Here is an 18,485-nt window from a genome sequence, read left to right on the forward strand (position 1 = left end):
GCCGCCCTCGTCTCCTACATTGGTTGGTTTAGAGCAGTGGTCTCCAACCTGTGGGTCGCGACCCCAAGTGGGGTCGCCTTAACTTTTCCTGGGGTCGCCACAACTCACCATAGGCTATTCAATTTGTTACCGTTTCAATTCATTACCGAAAAAAAGACTGATACTTTTTTGTTCTAGTTCGCAACCTTTGCCTGTGTTTTGGAGTACATCTTGCTACCTCGTGTCACAAATAAACCATTGTGGTGCAATAATAAAAAACGGAATAGTTGCGACAAGTAGGACAGAGCAAAAGCATTTGCGATGCTAGTTTAGACTAACTTTTTATTATTCAAGGTGACTCCAGAACGAGCGAATAGTTATTTTTGCAAGTGTAGTGTGCAACATTTCATCGGCTGTTTATGGTTTGCTTTGCAGCTAGTAATGGTAATTTGTAGCTAGTAAGTATAGCTAAATATTATACAAAAATGGCAGCAAAAAAATACCAGAAAAATATCATATGACGAGGCTTTTTTAAAACTTGGTTTCACTGAATTTAATGGCAAACCAAAGTGTGTAATCTGTCTTAAAGTTTAGCGGGTTTAACATAATGTATTAAACACAAAACAAAATATATAACATCATAACTCACGTTTTCGACACGTAGGTGTGTCCTCATCAGGGATTCAATTTGCAATATATGTAAATGAAAAATTGTAAGATAAATTTGACATTGCACTACAACTGTAACGACACTCTGGATTGAAAAGCACCTTTTCAGTCCAGAGTGTCGTTACAGACAGTGCAAAGTCAAATTTTTCTTACGATTTTGGGAAAAACAAAATGGGATCGCATGTAAATGTTGAAAATCATTTTCATGTAATTTGGGGTCGCTTCTTAAAAAGGTTGGAGACCACTGGTTTAGAGGGTCCGGGTTTTTCCATTGTGACTGGAGTTATATTTATACCGTCATTAGTTTGGTTAGAGGATAGATTTTTATTCAATTGGCTTGTTGGAGTTGTGCTTGCTACAAGAGGAGGGAAGTCCAGATCATAACTTGGCATTTCTGTATTTACAGCTCTTTGCTGCTTGCAGGCTTCAGCATATGTTAGGTTTTTAGTGGTTTTCATTTTCTGAATGGCTTTTTCTTTCAAGTACTTGGGGCAGTTTTTAGAAATAGCGACGTGTTTTCCACCACAATTTGAGCATTTTACTGCTATACTTGGGCATTCATCATGCCTGTGTTGTTCACCGCATCGGAGGCATTTGGTTTTAGATCTGCACAATTTTGCTATGTGTCCAAATCGATTGCAGTTGTAACATCTTAAGGGTTTTGGAATGTATTGCGAGACTCTAAATCGTTGATAGCCTATTTTTATTGAGTCTGGTAGTGATTTGCTATTGAAGATTAATAATACAGTAGTAGATGCAATTAGTTCAGACGAGTCAGAATTTCTTTTATTAAACCTTTTAACCGACCTTATGTTCGCATCCTTCAGCGCCGCAAGAATATCTCCATCCTCCATGCCGAGAGGAACATTATATATTACTCCACTTGCTCCAGGTGGTCTTTTGGCGTAGGCGGTGATCGGAATGTTGATGGTGTTGCCATCCGTCAGTGTCTTGGTTTTGAGGATAACCTCTATCTGGCTTGGGTTTGCATTTATCTGAAGTCCTCCATCTTGTCTTGCTGAGCAGGATTTGTATTCGCCTATTAGATATTGCAGACATCGGTCGATCAGTATCGGCGAATACATTTTTAATGTTTTTTTTTGCTCTCCCGGCTGGTTCGATTTCAATATGACTGTAGTAGTATTGTTGCCATTTTCGTCTGGGTTGTTTTCCGTTTGGTACTCCTCTTCGGAATGCATTCGTTTTCTTTTTAGAGACGGCGTCTCCTTCTTGTTTTCTGGGTCGTCTGTCTCCAGTTTGGTTGAGTTGATTTAAAATTAAAAGCTCAAATTTGTATTTCAAACTGCACCTTCCTTCTTGTTCTGCACCGCGCAAAACACTTGCTTCTCTGGGCAACTCGCAAGCAAAAAATCGGCTATGCTTACTAGAAGAAATCTCACAACCTTCCTCTAGCTTGAAAACTCTAGAATGACGAGCTATGACCAACCTTCTAGGTACGGTACTTGCTATTTATAAGCTCTGTACCACTGTTCCGGCTGGTCAATCGCCCTCTTGATTATAATTGTGAAATTGTGATGAATTTTGTAAACGTTGAATTTGCGTTGTTCCTGTGTTCTACGTGACGTGGCTTGCCTGACTACCAAGACATTTTACTTCTGATTGACGCTTTTTGCCGCGTGCCGAGAGCCACTACTCTGGACCTAAAAATACTCCGGGTCTAACAATACCCTCTGTCAATGCTACTGCCAACAGCCGCCCAGTTAAAACATTAATTACATGAGGTGGATATTAACAAAAGCGGGAAGCTTCGGCCTCCGGCCGGAGTTGACATTCTCTGCCTGGAACATCTTGCCTCCAGCCAAAATGTTGCCTCCGGTGCATCACTATTTGATTGTTTGACATGGAAAGATGATCAGCTATGGTGCAAATGTTTCCATTGGCGATAATTGCTTTGGGGAATGCCAATACAATTGTTTCTGACTAGTTGAAGGCCTGCATTCTGTAACATAGTCATCTCGAAGATTATCAGTCAAATCTCTATATTCATTCACTAAAAATTCAACGGCCTGATCTTCAATCGTTTACCATGCACCAAGTTACAAAGCAGAAAAGTTTGAAGCAGTAACATTGTGTAGCATTGCATACCGTTGTTTTTTGCATTTGTATTTTACTAATGTGCAGCTGTAATTTGTTTTTTGAGCTTTATTTTTGTGCAAGAAATTTAGTCTGTTTTGAAAACCGGTAGTAGCCTATCGACATTACAGCAACAAATTTTCTTTCAGAGTGAGTGTTCTGTCTTATTTGCACAGTTCATTTGTTTTCACTCTTGCAATTTGACAAGGTTAGGAAGTAGCAATAACGCAATACAGCCTACTAATTTTACTGTCTTTTACAGAATAACGAGCTAACCTCTTACCCTTTAATAGATCATTATAGCGCAAGTTTAAAATTTCAGAATGACGTCATCATAACTTTTACGACGTCATCTTGATGGCATCAAAATAAATCTGAGGTCTCTTTCTGCAGACTAGACCCATTGAGAAGTTTCAAAAGATGTGTATAGGTTGCCTGAAATAAACAAAGTGTCTTTTCACCACTAGTGGCGTTGAATGCTGCTTCTTAGTCTTCCTATTCCCCCCACACTTCTCAAAATGACGCCAATATCCAAAAGTTGATTTTCACTTGTGAGCTATCAGCAACGCATTGAATGAAACTGTTTTCCTTTGAAAGAAAGACTTCTCGGGTCAGAATCATGGCTTAACAGGTCAAAAATTGATGATTTTAGCAAACGTGGAAATGTTTAGGCTTCTTGAGGCAGGGTATCCCATTACCTGAGAACAAACTGGTTGTTACTTTTGGATTTCTCATGGATAAAATCATAGGAAACAATGGGAGAAGCTAAAAAATTTGAATTTTTTTAATTTTTAGACAGTTCTAAAGCGACATATTCAAACATTTCCTTCAAAGCCAAGTTGACAACCTTGCTGTGAACGAGTTTGGTAGTAGGCTACGCTCTTCAAATTACAGCAACACGCCAAGCAATTACTTGTTGGGAATCAGGCACACTGCTGTTGTTAAAGTTTGTTTGCTCGACAGTTCACTGCACGCTTTCCTCAGAGCAAGCACGCGTCTATGGTGATTGCAACTCATAGAAAATGTGTGAGCTGGGTGGATACAGGTGGCTTCTTGTTTAGAGTCTTATAGCCACAGTGGCTTCGATGCATCGCTCGGCAACAGGTAGGTTACACTTTATGTTAAAGAGAAATAGATGTAGGCCTAGCCACTGCAATATGTCATTGTAGGCTTATGATATATAGAGTTGGAGAAAATGCGTCATCCTCTATTTTTCTTAGTTTTTATGTAAATCAAGTTTTGTAAACACGTATGTTTGTTGTGATGCAACAATTAGACAAGGCACTATCTGTGACGAGACAAATAAGTGAAAAGTTGAGTAGCTGGCATCAAAACTTCTAAATTTTTCGCTTTCTTTTGTTGTTGGTAAGTTTAGTAGGGCAAAGTAGGGATGTTGTCACAATTTTTACAAATCAGCATATATCTCGTTCTGTGCCAATGGTATCGAGCCGCTAGATAGTGCAATTGAAAGAGGTATCATTCGACTTCTTTTAGCTACAGCTAAATTTTTTCTAGATTATTTCGTTTTTACATAAATGCATGTTTAATGCAAGTAAATGGGCTGTGACAACACGCCCCACCCCGGGGCGTGTTGTCACAGAGCACGAGGCGTGTTGTCACAAAATTTGTGCACATGCTTTATGATTAAAATATGACAAAAACCAATAAAAAATGGTTTTAATACAGGCTAAACAAATAAACAAATATGCAAAATGCAAAAAAATTGATTTACAACATATTGGTAAAAAGTTTATGCCTATTTTCAAAAGCAATAAAAATGTCCTCTTGAGAATTATGTGTCACTATCGAATATCTGTGTGTATCATTTATCCATTATAAATATTTTTCTAAAAAAGCGTTGTATTTTAACAAATACGCATATTACCTCGTTGTATAAGCAAAAATATTTTTTATGTTTCTTAACATCAAAAATGCACACCGTGGGGCGTGTAGTCACAGCTGTGACAACACGCCCCGTGGTATGAAATCACGTGGTTTCAACAACCATGTGTACATCTCTACTTGCATGTCTTATCTGTTTGGTATGATGAAAAGAGCAGGCTTAAAGCAAACGAATGGTATCTTTCTTGATCAGTTATGATCATACCTTAGTTTGCCAGACCAACTTTTAGTTTAGTTATAAAACCTGATTTCGCCCAAAATTCAATGGCACTCCTCATAATTTTTGCTGTGGTGACAAATTTATTAACCTTCACAGCTTTTACGAAAGAAAACTGAAAACTATGCCTTCCATTGAAAACTCGTTGTTACACGCTTGGGTTATCACATGGAAATCGTGCTGTGACAACACGCCCCTGTGACAACACGCTCCACTTTGCCCTACATCTGTTTGAAGCTAAACTGTAGGCTATTGTGGACCCAGGCTCACCATCATCTTGAATAACCGGACTGTTATTCGCTGAGCCTATTTTTTAGTAGGCAACAATTTCCACTGTTTGATTGGGTATCTCCTAGGGCCCTTGGTCTTGGCATGAACAACTTTAATGTAACGTTGAAACCCGGGACTACAGAGAAAGGGACTTCCGACTCAAAAAACGGCATGGGCCTTAAAAGGGTTACTAGAGGATTAAGAGGGTTACTTCTCCGTAGTCCCTGGTTGAAAAGTTTTTAATACAATGTTTTGTTTCATTTTGAATGAAAATCCTATTATTTCCTTTGATTTCGAGATCTCAGCAATTTGATTTCGTTATGCGCTAAAAATATGAAATGCCAATGTACGAGAATCGTAGGCTACAAGGTAGAAAGCGTCGATAAAAATGCGGAGATTGCATAAAAGTGTTTAAATAAACTTATTGCTTTCACTCAGGAGTGTTTCAAACAAGACAAAACTTAATTCAAAATTTTGTTTTGTTGTTAAATAAATAATAATAATTAATCGCAGGGTTTTTAGAGATTTTTATCATCTTTAACCCACCTTTTTCTCTCCCAAAATAAAACCAAAGCTCTGCAACGAGTATTTTAATTTCCTTTTTGCTACAAAATGCAGTCTTAACGTAATTCAAATGAAAAACGTCTTTGTGCTCCACAGGAAACATCAGCCGAATTGTGAATCGACAGGGGGTTGCACTCACGATTTACATTGCATATTTGCATTGATGATGATGATTATGTGCCTGAGCTGATACAGACGTTGGCGATCATGGTCTTCCAAACTTCTCTGTCATTTGCCATTCGTATAAAATCGTTCGTTTTAACTGTTGTGTTTGTGGCCCATTGATTCAAGCTGTTTAAATAAGTTAATCTTTGTCGACCTCTGCTTTTTTTTCCTGTATCATCCCCAATAGAGCTAATTTTTCCAAATCTCCATGTCTGTGAATATGACCTACAAATTGCATCTGACGCCTTCTAACTGTTGTTATTAATCTCCTTTCTGCATTTGCCAATTTCATAACTTCGTCATTACTCTTCTTTTCAGTCCAAGATATCCTCAACATCCTTCTGAGAAACCACATCTCAGCAGCCTCTAGTCTTTTCTTCATATCTTTACTTATTGTCCAGCATTCACATCCGTAGGTTAGAATTGATTCTACATAATTATGCTTTTAAAACTTTAATTTTGGTCTTTATTGTCGTGTTGCGATTCCTGAAGATTGTGCTCATTTTACTGAAAGTATCCTTTGCTATGGCGATTCTCTTTTTAATTTCAGTGTCACTTTTGCCATCGGAAGTTATAATGTATCCAAGATATTTAAATTTTTCAACTTGTTTCACTGTAACACCATTGAGTGTTAGGTTGCAATTTGGATAAGTTTTCTTTTTTGATACCGTCATGCATTCTGTTTTTCTTGAATTTAACTCTAAACCCATTGCTTTACTGTAATTGACAACAGAATTTAATAAGTCCTGTAGATTGTTTGCAGATTCTGCTATCAAGACTGTATCATCAGCGTATCAAGTTTGTTATATTTTGTCCTCCAACCTTTACTCCATTCATATTTTCGATGTCTCTCAAAATCATCTCACTGTAAACGTTGAAAAGGTCTGGAGATAGGACACATCCTTGTCTGACGCCACGTTGTATGGGTTTGAATTCGCTAAGATCGTTATTTATACGTATTGCAGCCGTTTGTTCCCAATAGAGGTTTCGTATGACTCTGAGGTCTTTACCGTCGATATCTAAAGAATGTAGTATATGGAATAATTTGGCATGTTGAACCTTATCAAAAGCTTTAGAAAAGTCTATGAAACATAGATAAAAATCCTTGTTCTTTTCTATACATCTCTCTGTTAACATTTTTAATGTAAAAATTCCATTTCTGGTCCCTTTGTCTGGGACAAATCCAAACTGTGCTGTTGAAATTTCCGGTTTTAATTTTGGTCTCAATCTCATCATCACGATTCGGAGTAGAATCTTTGTTAGGTGACTCATAAGGCTAATTGTTCTGTGGAGTGAGCATTCTCTTGCTCGGGTTTTCTTTGGTAAAGTTATGAATATGGAACCTACCATATCACTAGGGATGTTTTCGGTGTCATAAATATGATTTAAGATCTCAGTGGTTAGGTCTAAACCCCACTCATCTAAAGCTTCGATAATTTCAACTGAGATATTATCTGGTCCAACTGCTCTTCCATGTTTTGTTTTGTTCATAGCGATTCTTACTTCTTCTTTCATAATAGCTGGACCTTCCATGGGTTTGGAGATGCCTGGCTTGTTTCCGCGTTCGTCGAAAAACAGCTCTTCAATGTATTCACACCAACGCTGCAGAATATCTTTTTGGTCCATCAGAATAGTTCCATCATTTGCCTTGATGCATCCTGCTTGTGAGCAATACCTCTTCTTCCCTGTTACCTCTTTCACCTTCTTGTGTATAGGCTATATTTACTATCTTTGATTTTAACATTTTCGATTTCTTCACATTGAGTATTTATCCAGGTTTTTTTAGCATCAACACACATCTTTTTAATTTTCTTGTTCAAAATTTTGTATCTTTGTTTATTATTCTTTGCTTTTCTTCTTTCTTTCATGAGGTCAAGAATTTCAGATGTCATCCATTTCTTTTGTTTCTCAGTTTTGACTAGTGGTATGAACTCTTCCAGTGATTCCGACACGCTATTTTTAAATTGTTCCAGTATTTTATCTGTTGTTGTTAGCCTTTCAAGTGACTCGTATTTGTTTTTGACTGAGACGGAAAATTTTGTAAGTATTTCGGGATTTCCACGTAGTAGATCAATTTCATATTTCGGGTTTGGCTTAGTTTTCTTGCATCTCTTTAGCTTGACCCTCAGAGAGCAGACAACTGGAACATGGTCACTATCGCAGTCTGCACCAGGCATTGATTTAGATGATAGAATGGCGTTACGAAACCGCTTTTGAGCAAGGATATAATCGATCTGGTTCTTGAATCTGTCACCCGGGCTTCTCCAAGTCCATTTTCTTCGTCGGTGGTTTTCCGACCATGTATTAGTGATTAGATATTCATTGTCTCTGCACCATTCAATGAGTCGTTCCCTCTGTCGTTCATTTTACCAAGACCGTGTGGGCCCACAATGTCTTCAATTTGTTCGTTTCCCACTTTTGCATTAAAATCCCCCATAATAATTTTGATGTCTTGTGATTTTAATTGTCTGATGGCACGCTCAACGTCCTCATAAAATGTTTCTGTATCATCCCAATCATGACTTGATGTTGGGGCGTATGTTTGAACTATTCCAATGTCAAAAGGTTTAGCTTTTAGTTTAACGACCATTACCCGGTCTGATACAGGCCAAAATCCTTTGAAAGTTGCAGATGTAGCAGAATCAAGTATTATACCAACACCTCTTTGATGTTGATCACCTCCGGAATATAAGGTTTTGCAGCCATCCAATGTAGTTGTACCTGTACCAGTCCAACGAACTTCTGCTAAGCCAAGAATATTTATACTCATTCGTTTCATTTCCTGCATAACATTAGCAAGTTTCCCTTTTTGATACAAAATACGCACATTCTACGTTCCTATGCGTTTTGGTTTAACTTTGCTGACAATCGCATTATGACGATCGGGTGCCACTTGTCGCACATGGCAATCCCTTCCGAGCGAGGTGTTTACCTTGTAAACCCCATTTACGCTGTTCATTTGACTTCTTTTTATTTGTCTGACCATAATTTTCTTTGCAAAGATAGCACACAGTGGTTTGCAGTTGCCTTCTGTGTGGGCAGTGTCCTTACAGGACGAGGGTCTTAACCATTGTACCTTGTTCGGTATCTTCTGCCTAGCACCGTGATACATAAAACCAGTTCTGAAACCATATCAGCTGCCTTTACTCCTCATCCGTCACCTGCTTACCATGACTTCCGTGTCCCTGATCGGGGGGCAAGGGGTTTCTCATACGTGCCCATGGTACGACCCTAGACTGCGAAATGGAGGAGCGTCTTACACCATCCTCCATGGGTAATCCACAGGACAGTGTAGCCTACCCATGCCACTACCTTATATTTGCATTAACCAACAAATTTTTAACAAAAATAATGTACGCTAATGTTCGTCAAGCTTGTGTGCGTGACTGTGCAACTAAAAGTAGGCTAACCCAAAACAGGCCTTGTGAGCACAATCCCGACCCCTCCCCCGAAATCTACTTGTAGGCCCTATGTTTTAGTGACGGTGCCTAAAATGTTTCCTATGAATCCGTTGCCAATGCTACTGGCTGCCAATATCGAACATTTTGCCATTTTAGGAGAATTTGTTAGAGAAGTCTTATTCTATTAACGTTCCAAGACATTTTCAAAAAAAGAGAGACCTAACCAGAGCTAGGGCCCCCAACCGAAGATTTTGGAAACGGTAAATACGGCCATATGTAAAATTTAAGCTATTAAATATCGAGATTCTGTAGCAGTATGTTTACTTTTTTTTTCATTTCTAATAACTAAAAAACGTTACATAAACTCAATTGAGTGGGCGGCTAAACAGCATAACCCTTTCCCTGGCCGGGGAAGAGGGGCAGTGCCGGTCTTTGGGGTGTGCAAACCGTGCGATCGCACAGGGCCCGCAATTTACTTAGAAAATGCAGGAATTTTTGTCAGTTCCAATGGAAAAAATTTGAACATGCTCTCAGAATGCACCAAATTCAAAATAATTTTTCAACATTTTTTGGCGGAGGCCCCGCAGACCCCCCGCCGCTGGGTGTAGCCTTCGGCAAACACGTCGTCAGACTTTGCCCGCCGGCCGTCAACCCCCCTCCCCTTTCGAAATACCTACCTAGGCTAATAAATTGGATCATTGTCATTGGAGTCCGCAAAGCATATTCCGCACAGGGCCCAAAATACCCTAAGACCGGCACTGGGAGGGGGTACAGTGCGTGGTTAACGCGGCCTAGCCTAAAACAGCAAGATACAAATCATTGACATTTCGACAAAGTAGGCTACTGTATTTTTAGCAGAAGTTCCAGAGGGTAGGAATTAGTTAAAGTAGTTTTAATAAAATTAAATTGAAACATGGATGATGTAAATACAACAACTACAATGACGACTACAACTACCACGACAACTCATACTACCAGCATTTCTTTCAACGTCAACTACCTCTGCTCTCTTCCTGGAATCCTCAAGATCTTGGAACTCATTTTTGGCCTTTTATGCTGGGCATTGATAGCATCGTTAGCTTCGCTACCGGGAGCTACATTAAATTCTGATTTTCAATTTGTTATGTTCGTCTCTGTGACATCATGGGTTTTGACACTGTAAGTATAAATTTTTGCTATCAAGACTTTAGGTTATGTTCATGAAAACAAGGTTGATTTGCTTACAATAGTTCAATCCTCCAGTAACCACTACACTAAAGCCTTTCTTTGGAAAAACACGATGTAAACTGTTCCTTGTAGAGTATTTGGTGGATGCAGAGTTTTGTGCGACCATGTGTGCAATTGCATTACGACAATGTTTGCAAACTGCGCTTTAAGTGCGAATAAAATGTTTGATTCCGTTCAAGTTGCTAGCCTTCGTACGTGCCCAAGTTTTCCTATACTGATATGATGTGTATCTCAAAACCTCAATTTTTAGAATTTGTTAGAACTACAGGATAGATTCTCTCGTTCCTCCAAAGATGAGAGATCCAAGAAAGTTTAAGCGGTTTATTTGTTATATATTGGCCCAAGTTTGTCTTTCAATCATATATTGTTAAATTTTTTTAGCATAGGCTATACTTATTTTCGCGTAGTGTCCGAGTTAAGTTTCATGTCCAATAATTTTGTTTAGCCTAATAACCATCAGTTAACATGCTTTACTGATGAAGCCTACTCATAGGCTACCGTAGCTTACTTTGCAAGATAATTTCTACTATATATACAATCCATGCAATTAGCACACCACAAAACAAAGTAAAACTTAGTCTCATATCCATTTATTTTTCTGAAACACTCATAAGTCATAACCTTTTTCCAGCGGCACTCATGAGATAAAGTCTGCGATTTAAAAACGTGCTTAGTGAGTGTACTTTTTACGAAAATGTTTTTACTATAAGTGTGTTACCGAAAATGTAATAGTTATGTTTTGTTATGTGTAATAGCCTAATATTGATATAAGCCAGGGGTGGCCAACTTTTCATCGATTGTGATGGACTAGAAAGTTTCGTAACTATTATTAACGATCGACTGGTCGGTGATGCAGCCACCAAGCAACTTTTTTTCCTGTGACAACTTTACTTAAAAACATGAAAATGAATGACTGTGTGGTGTGTCAGATGCTCCCTCGCAGACTCATTTGTTATCAAGATTGATAAATGAATATCAATTGAAGCATAGGCTACGTCAGGAAACAAAACAGGTTATAGTTTAACAGAACCCGTCAACTACTGAATTGATATGTATGATACTCATAGTCAAAGGGTTGCTGGGACAGATTGTTTCTGACAAAAAATATGGCTTGTGATAATGTCATGGCTCGTATAAATGCAATGATTCGTTTAGAAAACGCTTGTTTTATTTGGTATGAAAATTCAAATTCAAAACCGACGCGATCGACCAGTTGAGATTTGATGATCGTGAACTACAATAAATTATTGTAATTGATCCAGCTCACACTTTGCAAATACATTGTCGCCTGTCGGCTATTACAACTGCTGACTCACTTGGTCTTGAATGCATGCAATAAAAACATAACTACAAACCTAACAGTAACAGAATGCCATTAGTCGTAGTTCCGACTCCAAATCGCCGTCATTCGGTTTCGGTACCCGTTATTTTGCTATTTTATGCTTACGGAATAATGACAACGCTTTGCAAATGTTGCGTGTTTTTCGCTTTGCTTCCACAAAATAAGAAGTCTGTGGGACAACAAAACAAACTCTCCACCAAAGCATTTTCTTCCAATAAATGTCCGCATACTGCAGTCAAAACGTGTCCATCAATATAGGACCAGCGCCTTTCTTATTTTGTTAATCCCTATCTTTATTGTTTTCATATTTTTGTGCATTTTGTTTCAGAATTTCACTGGGCATCTACTTGATGGCTCTTCACGCTACGACATGTTCAGGAGCTCCATGGTCCATAATGGAATTTTGTTTCAATTTGTTTTGGGCTTTGATGTATTTTATTGCTGCCTGTATCTCCGCTTCGTACACCAATAGTTTCATAACGTCCTCCACCTTATCTGCCGCCACAGCGTTTGCTTTCTTCACCACAATAGTGTATATCATCCACACCGTCTTCTCATTCAAAGCATGGAGAGGAGTCTTTCCATGGCAGGGCGGATGCTCTCCCACAGCTTCTGGCCAACCAACCAATCCTTAAAAGCTGTTTGAAAACAATATTTGATGCAAAGGAAACATAATTCTATTTAAAGCGATAGTTTGGTAGGCTAGTCTGAGCTTACTGCAAATTTAACGTCTTTGCAAGATGAAAACATTTTGATGGATTCTTTTATATCTTATGAAGTAGTTTTTCTTTCGGTTGGGGTAGCCGTTATTTGTCTGATGTCATTCAATATCATTGAAAAATTATATTTAATCATAAACAAGACGTAATTTTCGTTATAGAATTGAAAGACTAGTTATGCTCCACGACGTTGCCAACAGGAACCATCAGGTTGTTCGATTAAAGGTTTAGTCACTAAACCTTCACATCGAGCCAAGAAATGTAACACAAGATCATAGCGACTGTCGTAGCGCACTTCAAAGCGGAGTTGCATCAGTCATAATTGTAATAGAATGTAATTAATTACACATTGTCATGTAATTGTAATTATAATTAAGATTCAAACTGCATTGTGAAGAAAGGGGCGTTCTTCCCGGCTATCAGCACAAGGCTGAGCACTCACTAGTACAACGAGCAGTTGCGATTCGCTAACCATAACGGTGTAGCTTCCACGCTAGCCATTCAGACCATCCAATCAACAATACGCCAGATAAGAGCATTGTTTGTGATGTTTGTGAGGTCGCTGTCATCACATGAAGGGCTGAGGGGGCAGTTGGTGAGGATGTCCTTCATCGCCTGATTGTCCAGGCCGCAATCACACGTTGGGTCAGGAGCCATCTTTCATCGGAAAAGATTGCTTTTATTTCTCCCGAATCCGCAGAGGGTTCTATTTAGGCAGCACCACTCTCTTCTCTCAAGGGTGGAAGTTTGTTGAAGACTTTCGGAAGGACTTGGGATGACAGGATGTTGTGTCCTATCGGGCTCAGAGGTCCACATTTGTAATCGTGTGGACGCATGATATCACTACGTTTGATGAGCCGCTGGTTGGAGTTAAGAGACTTCAATATTGCAACTTAAATTTTGTCAAATAGGCTACAATTGTATTTGCCTTTGATAAAATCAAACTTTCAAAAATCATCCATGAATATAAATATTAGAACATTTAATTTTTGTAATTGAAACGTGACATTTGGAAGTGATTGTAATTTTAATATTTTGGAACAATCTAATTGTGATTCTAAACTAATAAAAAAATTTGTGATGGCATAATTGTAATGTAATTGAACTAACAACTCATGTAATTGATCCAACTCTGCTTCAAAGTGGTGTCATCATTTTGCACTAGCAGAAAAAAAATCTTGTAGAGATAGAGTTGTGCCAAAGTTATAATCATGTTTGTAGAAGCGATATAATCAAGAGATAAAACTGGAAGTTTGAATGGAAAACAAAATATACTTTGAATAACTAACTGGCCACCGAATGCAGAAGTTTTGAACTAAAATATAGGCAGAGCAGGTCACAGTTATCAAATTTATACTTTTTATGCAAACTGTTTTTTTCTACCCAGTAGCTGCCATCACGTGCTTATAACTACATTATGATGGTGTAAGACTGTAAGTTATTATACAGCAAATTCAAAACTTAATCATTTGCAAAAAAATCCTATCATCCCAGAAAGGAAAAACCGGTAATCAGCCCACTACTTTATTATAAACGTCAACTAGAATTCAGAGATTCTATTCACAGTTTACTTATACTGTAGGTATATGCAGTAGTGGGATTCAATCTCGTCAGCAACCAGTTCACTTTGACTAAAATTACCTACACCTCGCAACTCTACGCACAATGATTACATTAAGGCCACTCGAAAAAGTTGGTCAGGAAACGGTTCTACAAACATTTTTACTTTGTAGAAGCGGCTTGCGCGAACCGGCCAAATCCCACCACTGGGGTTTAAGATGTCTTGCTGAAGAAAAGGGAAAGACTGAAAGATTTGTTTATACAATAGAAGATTTATGTGCATTGACAGCAGTTACCAACAAAGTAAGACAAGGAGATAAAGTAAAAAAAGTTTAAATGCGTATATAAAGAAACTGTAATGAATTTTAAAGCAGTAAAATTCCTAAAGGAGTTTTCAACACACGTCCTGCAAACTGTGACCAGCTGCCTGCGTTCTACAACTTGGCCAATTTCTGAGTTTTTGCTTGAATCCAAGCGGCTACGTTTCTTTGCAATTAAACCACTCTTACTTTACTTGTTTGCCTTCCGTCAAAGGAGCAGAATCATTTGCTGCACTCCATAATGTATTCCTCGTATGGATATCTTTGCCGACTGAAATTACAACATTAGTGCCAGTCGCTAAATTTCTTCTGCTTAAGGGGCAGTTCTACTTAGAATCGCATTTTTCGTACTTGTCATAAATAACAATCTACACACAAATTTCACCCACAAACCCCAACAAACCATATATTGCAGGAAAAAGGTAGGAAAAAGAAAAATTTATTATTATGAATATTGAAACAAAACTCAATCATTATGTCTGTAAGGGCCTATTGTAGTGTACATCTGTTAAAAGTTTTAGCCAATTCTGACGAGTAGTTTTTTAGAAGAAACATTTGTAGTGCACAAACACATGATTTTGAGTAAATTGCATTTGAAAAATAGAATTAGGTAAATTTATGCCTTTGACTTTAAATGTGACTTTGACTTTAAATGATTCTCAATAAACTTGGTTAACCTTTTAAAAAGGTGGCGCTATTTAGCTTATTCATTATTAGATTTTGTAAGGGAAATTACAAAACATCTTGCAACTAACATTCTCACAAAAATGCAAATTTTTATTTACATTTTAAATTGAGGTGCGATCAGAAAACCTTCCGTTTGAAGTCTAATGAGGGCAAATAGGTAAAAACTGACTGCATATTCGCAATCTGCTATAAATTTCCAATAGGCTATATTCATAAGGCTACTCTTCATAGGCACATTTCGAAAGCATTGACCATATTCTCATCTGATTTCGTAATGTTCAAGTTTTGCTTCCGACGAGCGCAACACTCCACACAAATGTTCATGCTAACTGTGCTTTGAACTTGATAGCAACATCTTTTAACTTTCAACCATTGGTAGGCTACTTGAACTTCTGCATCTTTTTGATCTTCTAACCATCAATTTTTATCTGTCCGTTTCCATGAATTGTCATAATGACTTTCTTTGCGCTGCTACTTGAGAGACTCTTTTCCAGGCTGATTTACCTCGAGCCCTCTGTCGTCACCTCAATCTCTTCTTCGATGTTTGCTAAGAGCGTTATGTTATCAGGGTATTTCGCATTGCAAATAGTTCTTCATCCAATAACAGTTCCACACTTCTAATGCAGACTGAGAATCACCTTTATGATTATCATTTCTCCGATGGCATTAATAAAGAGCAAGGATATCATGTAAGCTTCTCTAAAGCTTTTTTGGCATTGAAAAGAATTCAGTTCTCTCAATTCTTTCCTTATTGTTCCATACCCGTTGCCTTATTGTCATCATCATTACGTTGCTTCCTCGTATTGAGGGTTGGATGCAATGCGCCATTGTTCTAGACCAGTGTTTCTCAAACTTTTTTAGTCCATCGCCCCCTTTTCGTTATTGAAATAAAATTTCGCCCCCCTAAGTCTGTCAAGTAAACTAAACATTGATAATTAATAATAGAGTGATAGCCAAATTTACTTTTGGGAATTTAATCAACGAAATTGACAGTAACATGATAATGTTCAATAGGATGGATGAGCTTGGCGACTTTTACAAAGTCTTGAAATGTTTGGCGACATCTTCGTAAGATAGAGTCGACGATCATCCCGTTTATGAACTAGCAAGCGATTTCTTTGCTTTGAAAGCATCAATGTCACAGCCGAAAACCCCTTTCCAACCATATATAAAGTAGGAAACGACAAAATCCACATTCTAGTTTCTTTCCAGAGAAGCTCATATTTGCCAGCAACCTGGCACCAAAACAAATCGTATCGATCATTTCTGAATTTCACTCTTGAGTCTTGACTCATCATCTGTTTGCATATCAATGAACTGCTCTTGAAGTTCTACTTCTACAGTAGCCTATGTCTGTAGGTTCCGTAGAAAATGATTGTACCACCCAGTTTGGAACATGGAGGTCCACGAGATCTGCAAAGCGAAGTTTCATGTCTTTATGAAGCATGTCTAAATGTGAGCAGTATTTTTGCCGTTGCTCTTCTGTAATAACATTCTCGCTCAAATTGGGAAACTGAGTTAAGACATTTTGACCTGCGCTTTTATCTTGTTGACGCATTTTATCACAATATTCAGTGATTCATGCAGTTCAAGACTGAGATGATGGGCAACCAAATGCTGACAGTGAATTACACAATGTATTGCAATAAGTCGAGGAATTTCTCTTTTCATCAGTGCAATGAACCCTCGATGATTTCCAACCATTGCCGGAGCACCGTCAGTTGCGCATTGTAGAATATTGTTCAGTAGAATCCCCTTCTTTTCGTAGGAGTTTTTCAGTGCATTAAAGATGCTTCATGCCCGAATATCTGTAGGAAGACTGAGCGCAAAACAATTTCTTCTTGTTCTCATATTATGAACAAAACGAACATATCCATTATCCAAGCAGCAGCAGTGATACATAGTCGGTCAAGTTGGATTCATCTATTCGCAGTAAATGATTTGCGCGTTGGACTGTTATTAGCCGGTTTGACTGTTATTGGTGGTATGATAAATTCACCCCCTTCGAGTGTTTTCGCCCCCCGATCGCCCCCTTTGATTTTTTCGCCCCCCTGGAGCTCTAAATCGCCCCCAGGGGGGCAATTTCGCCCACTTTGAGAAACGCTGTTCTAGACCATGAGCTGTTCGTACTGCATTTTCATAACTTAATTTTGTCCATTTAGTGATGTTTGATGTCCAAATCATTCTTGGTCTACCTTTGTTTCTTTTACCGTTTATCTTCCTTTCTATTAATGATCTTTGTAACGAGTTTTGCCTTATTGTGTGTCTAAAATACTTTAAATTTCTTCTTTTGACTATTTGTAAGAGAATTTTGCTTGAATTAAATTTGGATAATACTTCATCGTTAGTGATTTTTTGTTTCCATGAAATCTTTAACATTTGCCTGTATGACCAAAGCTCGAAGGTATCGATCCGTTTCTCCATTTTTTGTGACACTGTCCAAATTTCACAGTTGTATAAAAGGGTTGACCAGACATAGCACTTTAATATTCTTTGACGAATTGATAAATTTAGGCTTTGATTGATTAAAACATTTTTCATTTTTCATTTCATTTTTCAACATTTGCCTTATTGTAGGATACAGATTTCTAAGCCCCCAGACTAAGTGTTGAAGGCAACTCTGCTAATGCGAATCATAATTTATCATGAAAACTGAAACTACACGACCTGGTCAATGTAGACATGTACAACTTACAACAGACATGTAAAACATTAACACAAACAATTGTACACAAACAAGACAGCACACCAGGAGGCCTCCAAAAAAAACGCAAGGTTATCGAGCCGAAGCCTCTTTGGCATTCTAAGAGGAAAGGGTACAGCATCAGCTACTAAAACTGGCACAAATAACGTAACAAACATTATACAGTATATAAAAAAGTACATTAACAAAACATACCCCATGATAGGTGCAGAGTAATCGTAGTTGTCGTGGAAAAAGTGAAGTCTTATAGCTCACTGCTCAACGATTAGCATGGTGAGTGCGCATCATCACAGTTGTCGTTCAAACATTGTTTCTAATGACAATTGCAGTCCGACAGGAAGAATGCATTAATAGTGCGAATACATGAGAAAAAAATAGTCCAATATCGTCAGACTAATAAAATAATGGCGTAACTCACTTTTTGACGAAATTGAGATATTAGTGTTTTGTAGGTCCCTAAAATGTAGCGCATCTGCCACATAATTTTCTAAGACCTACGTTAACGGGAAAGTGGTATTTTCCTAAAAATGTCAAATGGCCTAACTCAAACGCATGACTTAGGCCATTTTACAAATCTTTTTAATCGTTTGCTGGAAGTAAAGCTTTCCTCCAACAGAGCAGATGGTCAGAAGACGACGATCTCAATTGTACAGAAATAGAGCTTC

At 38.1% G+C, this 18,485-nt stretch overlaps 2 protein-coding genes across 2 annotated transcripts; one reads left to right on the plus strand and one right to left on the minus strand.

The window, feature by feature from the left end:
- Positions 1 to 8,171: 8,171 nt before the first annotated feature.
- Positions 8,172 to 8,648, minus strand: LOC145764672 (protein CFDP2-like). The gene has a single exon (XM_082576324.1). It carries the CDS (start codon positions 8,646 to 8,648, stop codon positions 8,172 to 8,174), a length of 477 nt encoding a protein of 158 aa, XP_082432450.1.
- A 1,473-nt stretch (positions 8,649 to 10,121) lies between these two features.
- On the plus strand, positions 10,122 to 12,693 carry LOC145775926 (MARVEL domain-containing protein 1-like). Its single transcript, XM_082587339.1, has 2 exons — positions 10,122 to 10,419; positions 12,159 to 12,693. The coding sequence occupies exons 1-2, from the start codon at positions 10,175 to 10,177 to the stop codon at positions 12,463 to 12,465; spliced, it is 552 nt and encodes a 183-aa protein (XP_082443465.1). The 5' UTR covers positions 10,122 to 10,174; the 3' UTR covers positions 12,466 to 12,693.
- Positions 12,694 to 18,485: the final 5,792 nt, after the last annotated feature.

The sequence above is a fragment of the Aplidium turbinatum genome, chromosome 1, assembly GCF_918807975.1.
Source record: "Aplidium turbinatum chromosome 1, kaAplTurb1.1, whole genome shotgun sequence".
Taxonomy (NCBI): domain Eukaryota; kingdom Metazoa; phylum Chordata; class Ascidiacea; order Aplousobranchia; family Polyclinidae; genus Aplidium; species Aplidium turbinatum.

Bases quoted from the DNA above. Each gene is read 5' to 3' on its own strand.
- LOC145775926 (XM_082587339.1), top strand. From the start codon at position 10,175: ATGGATGATGTAAATACAACAACTACAATGACGACTACAACTACCACG. The intron at 10,420-12,158 runs GTAAGTATAAAT...ATTTTGTTTCAG, and splicing joins ACATCATGGGTTTTGACACT to AATTTCACTGGGCATCTACT.
- LOC145764672 (XM_082576324.1), bottom strand. From the start codon at position 8,648: ATGCAGGAAATGAAACGAATGAGTATAAATATTCTTGGCTTAGCAGAA.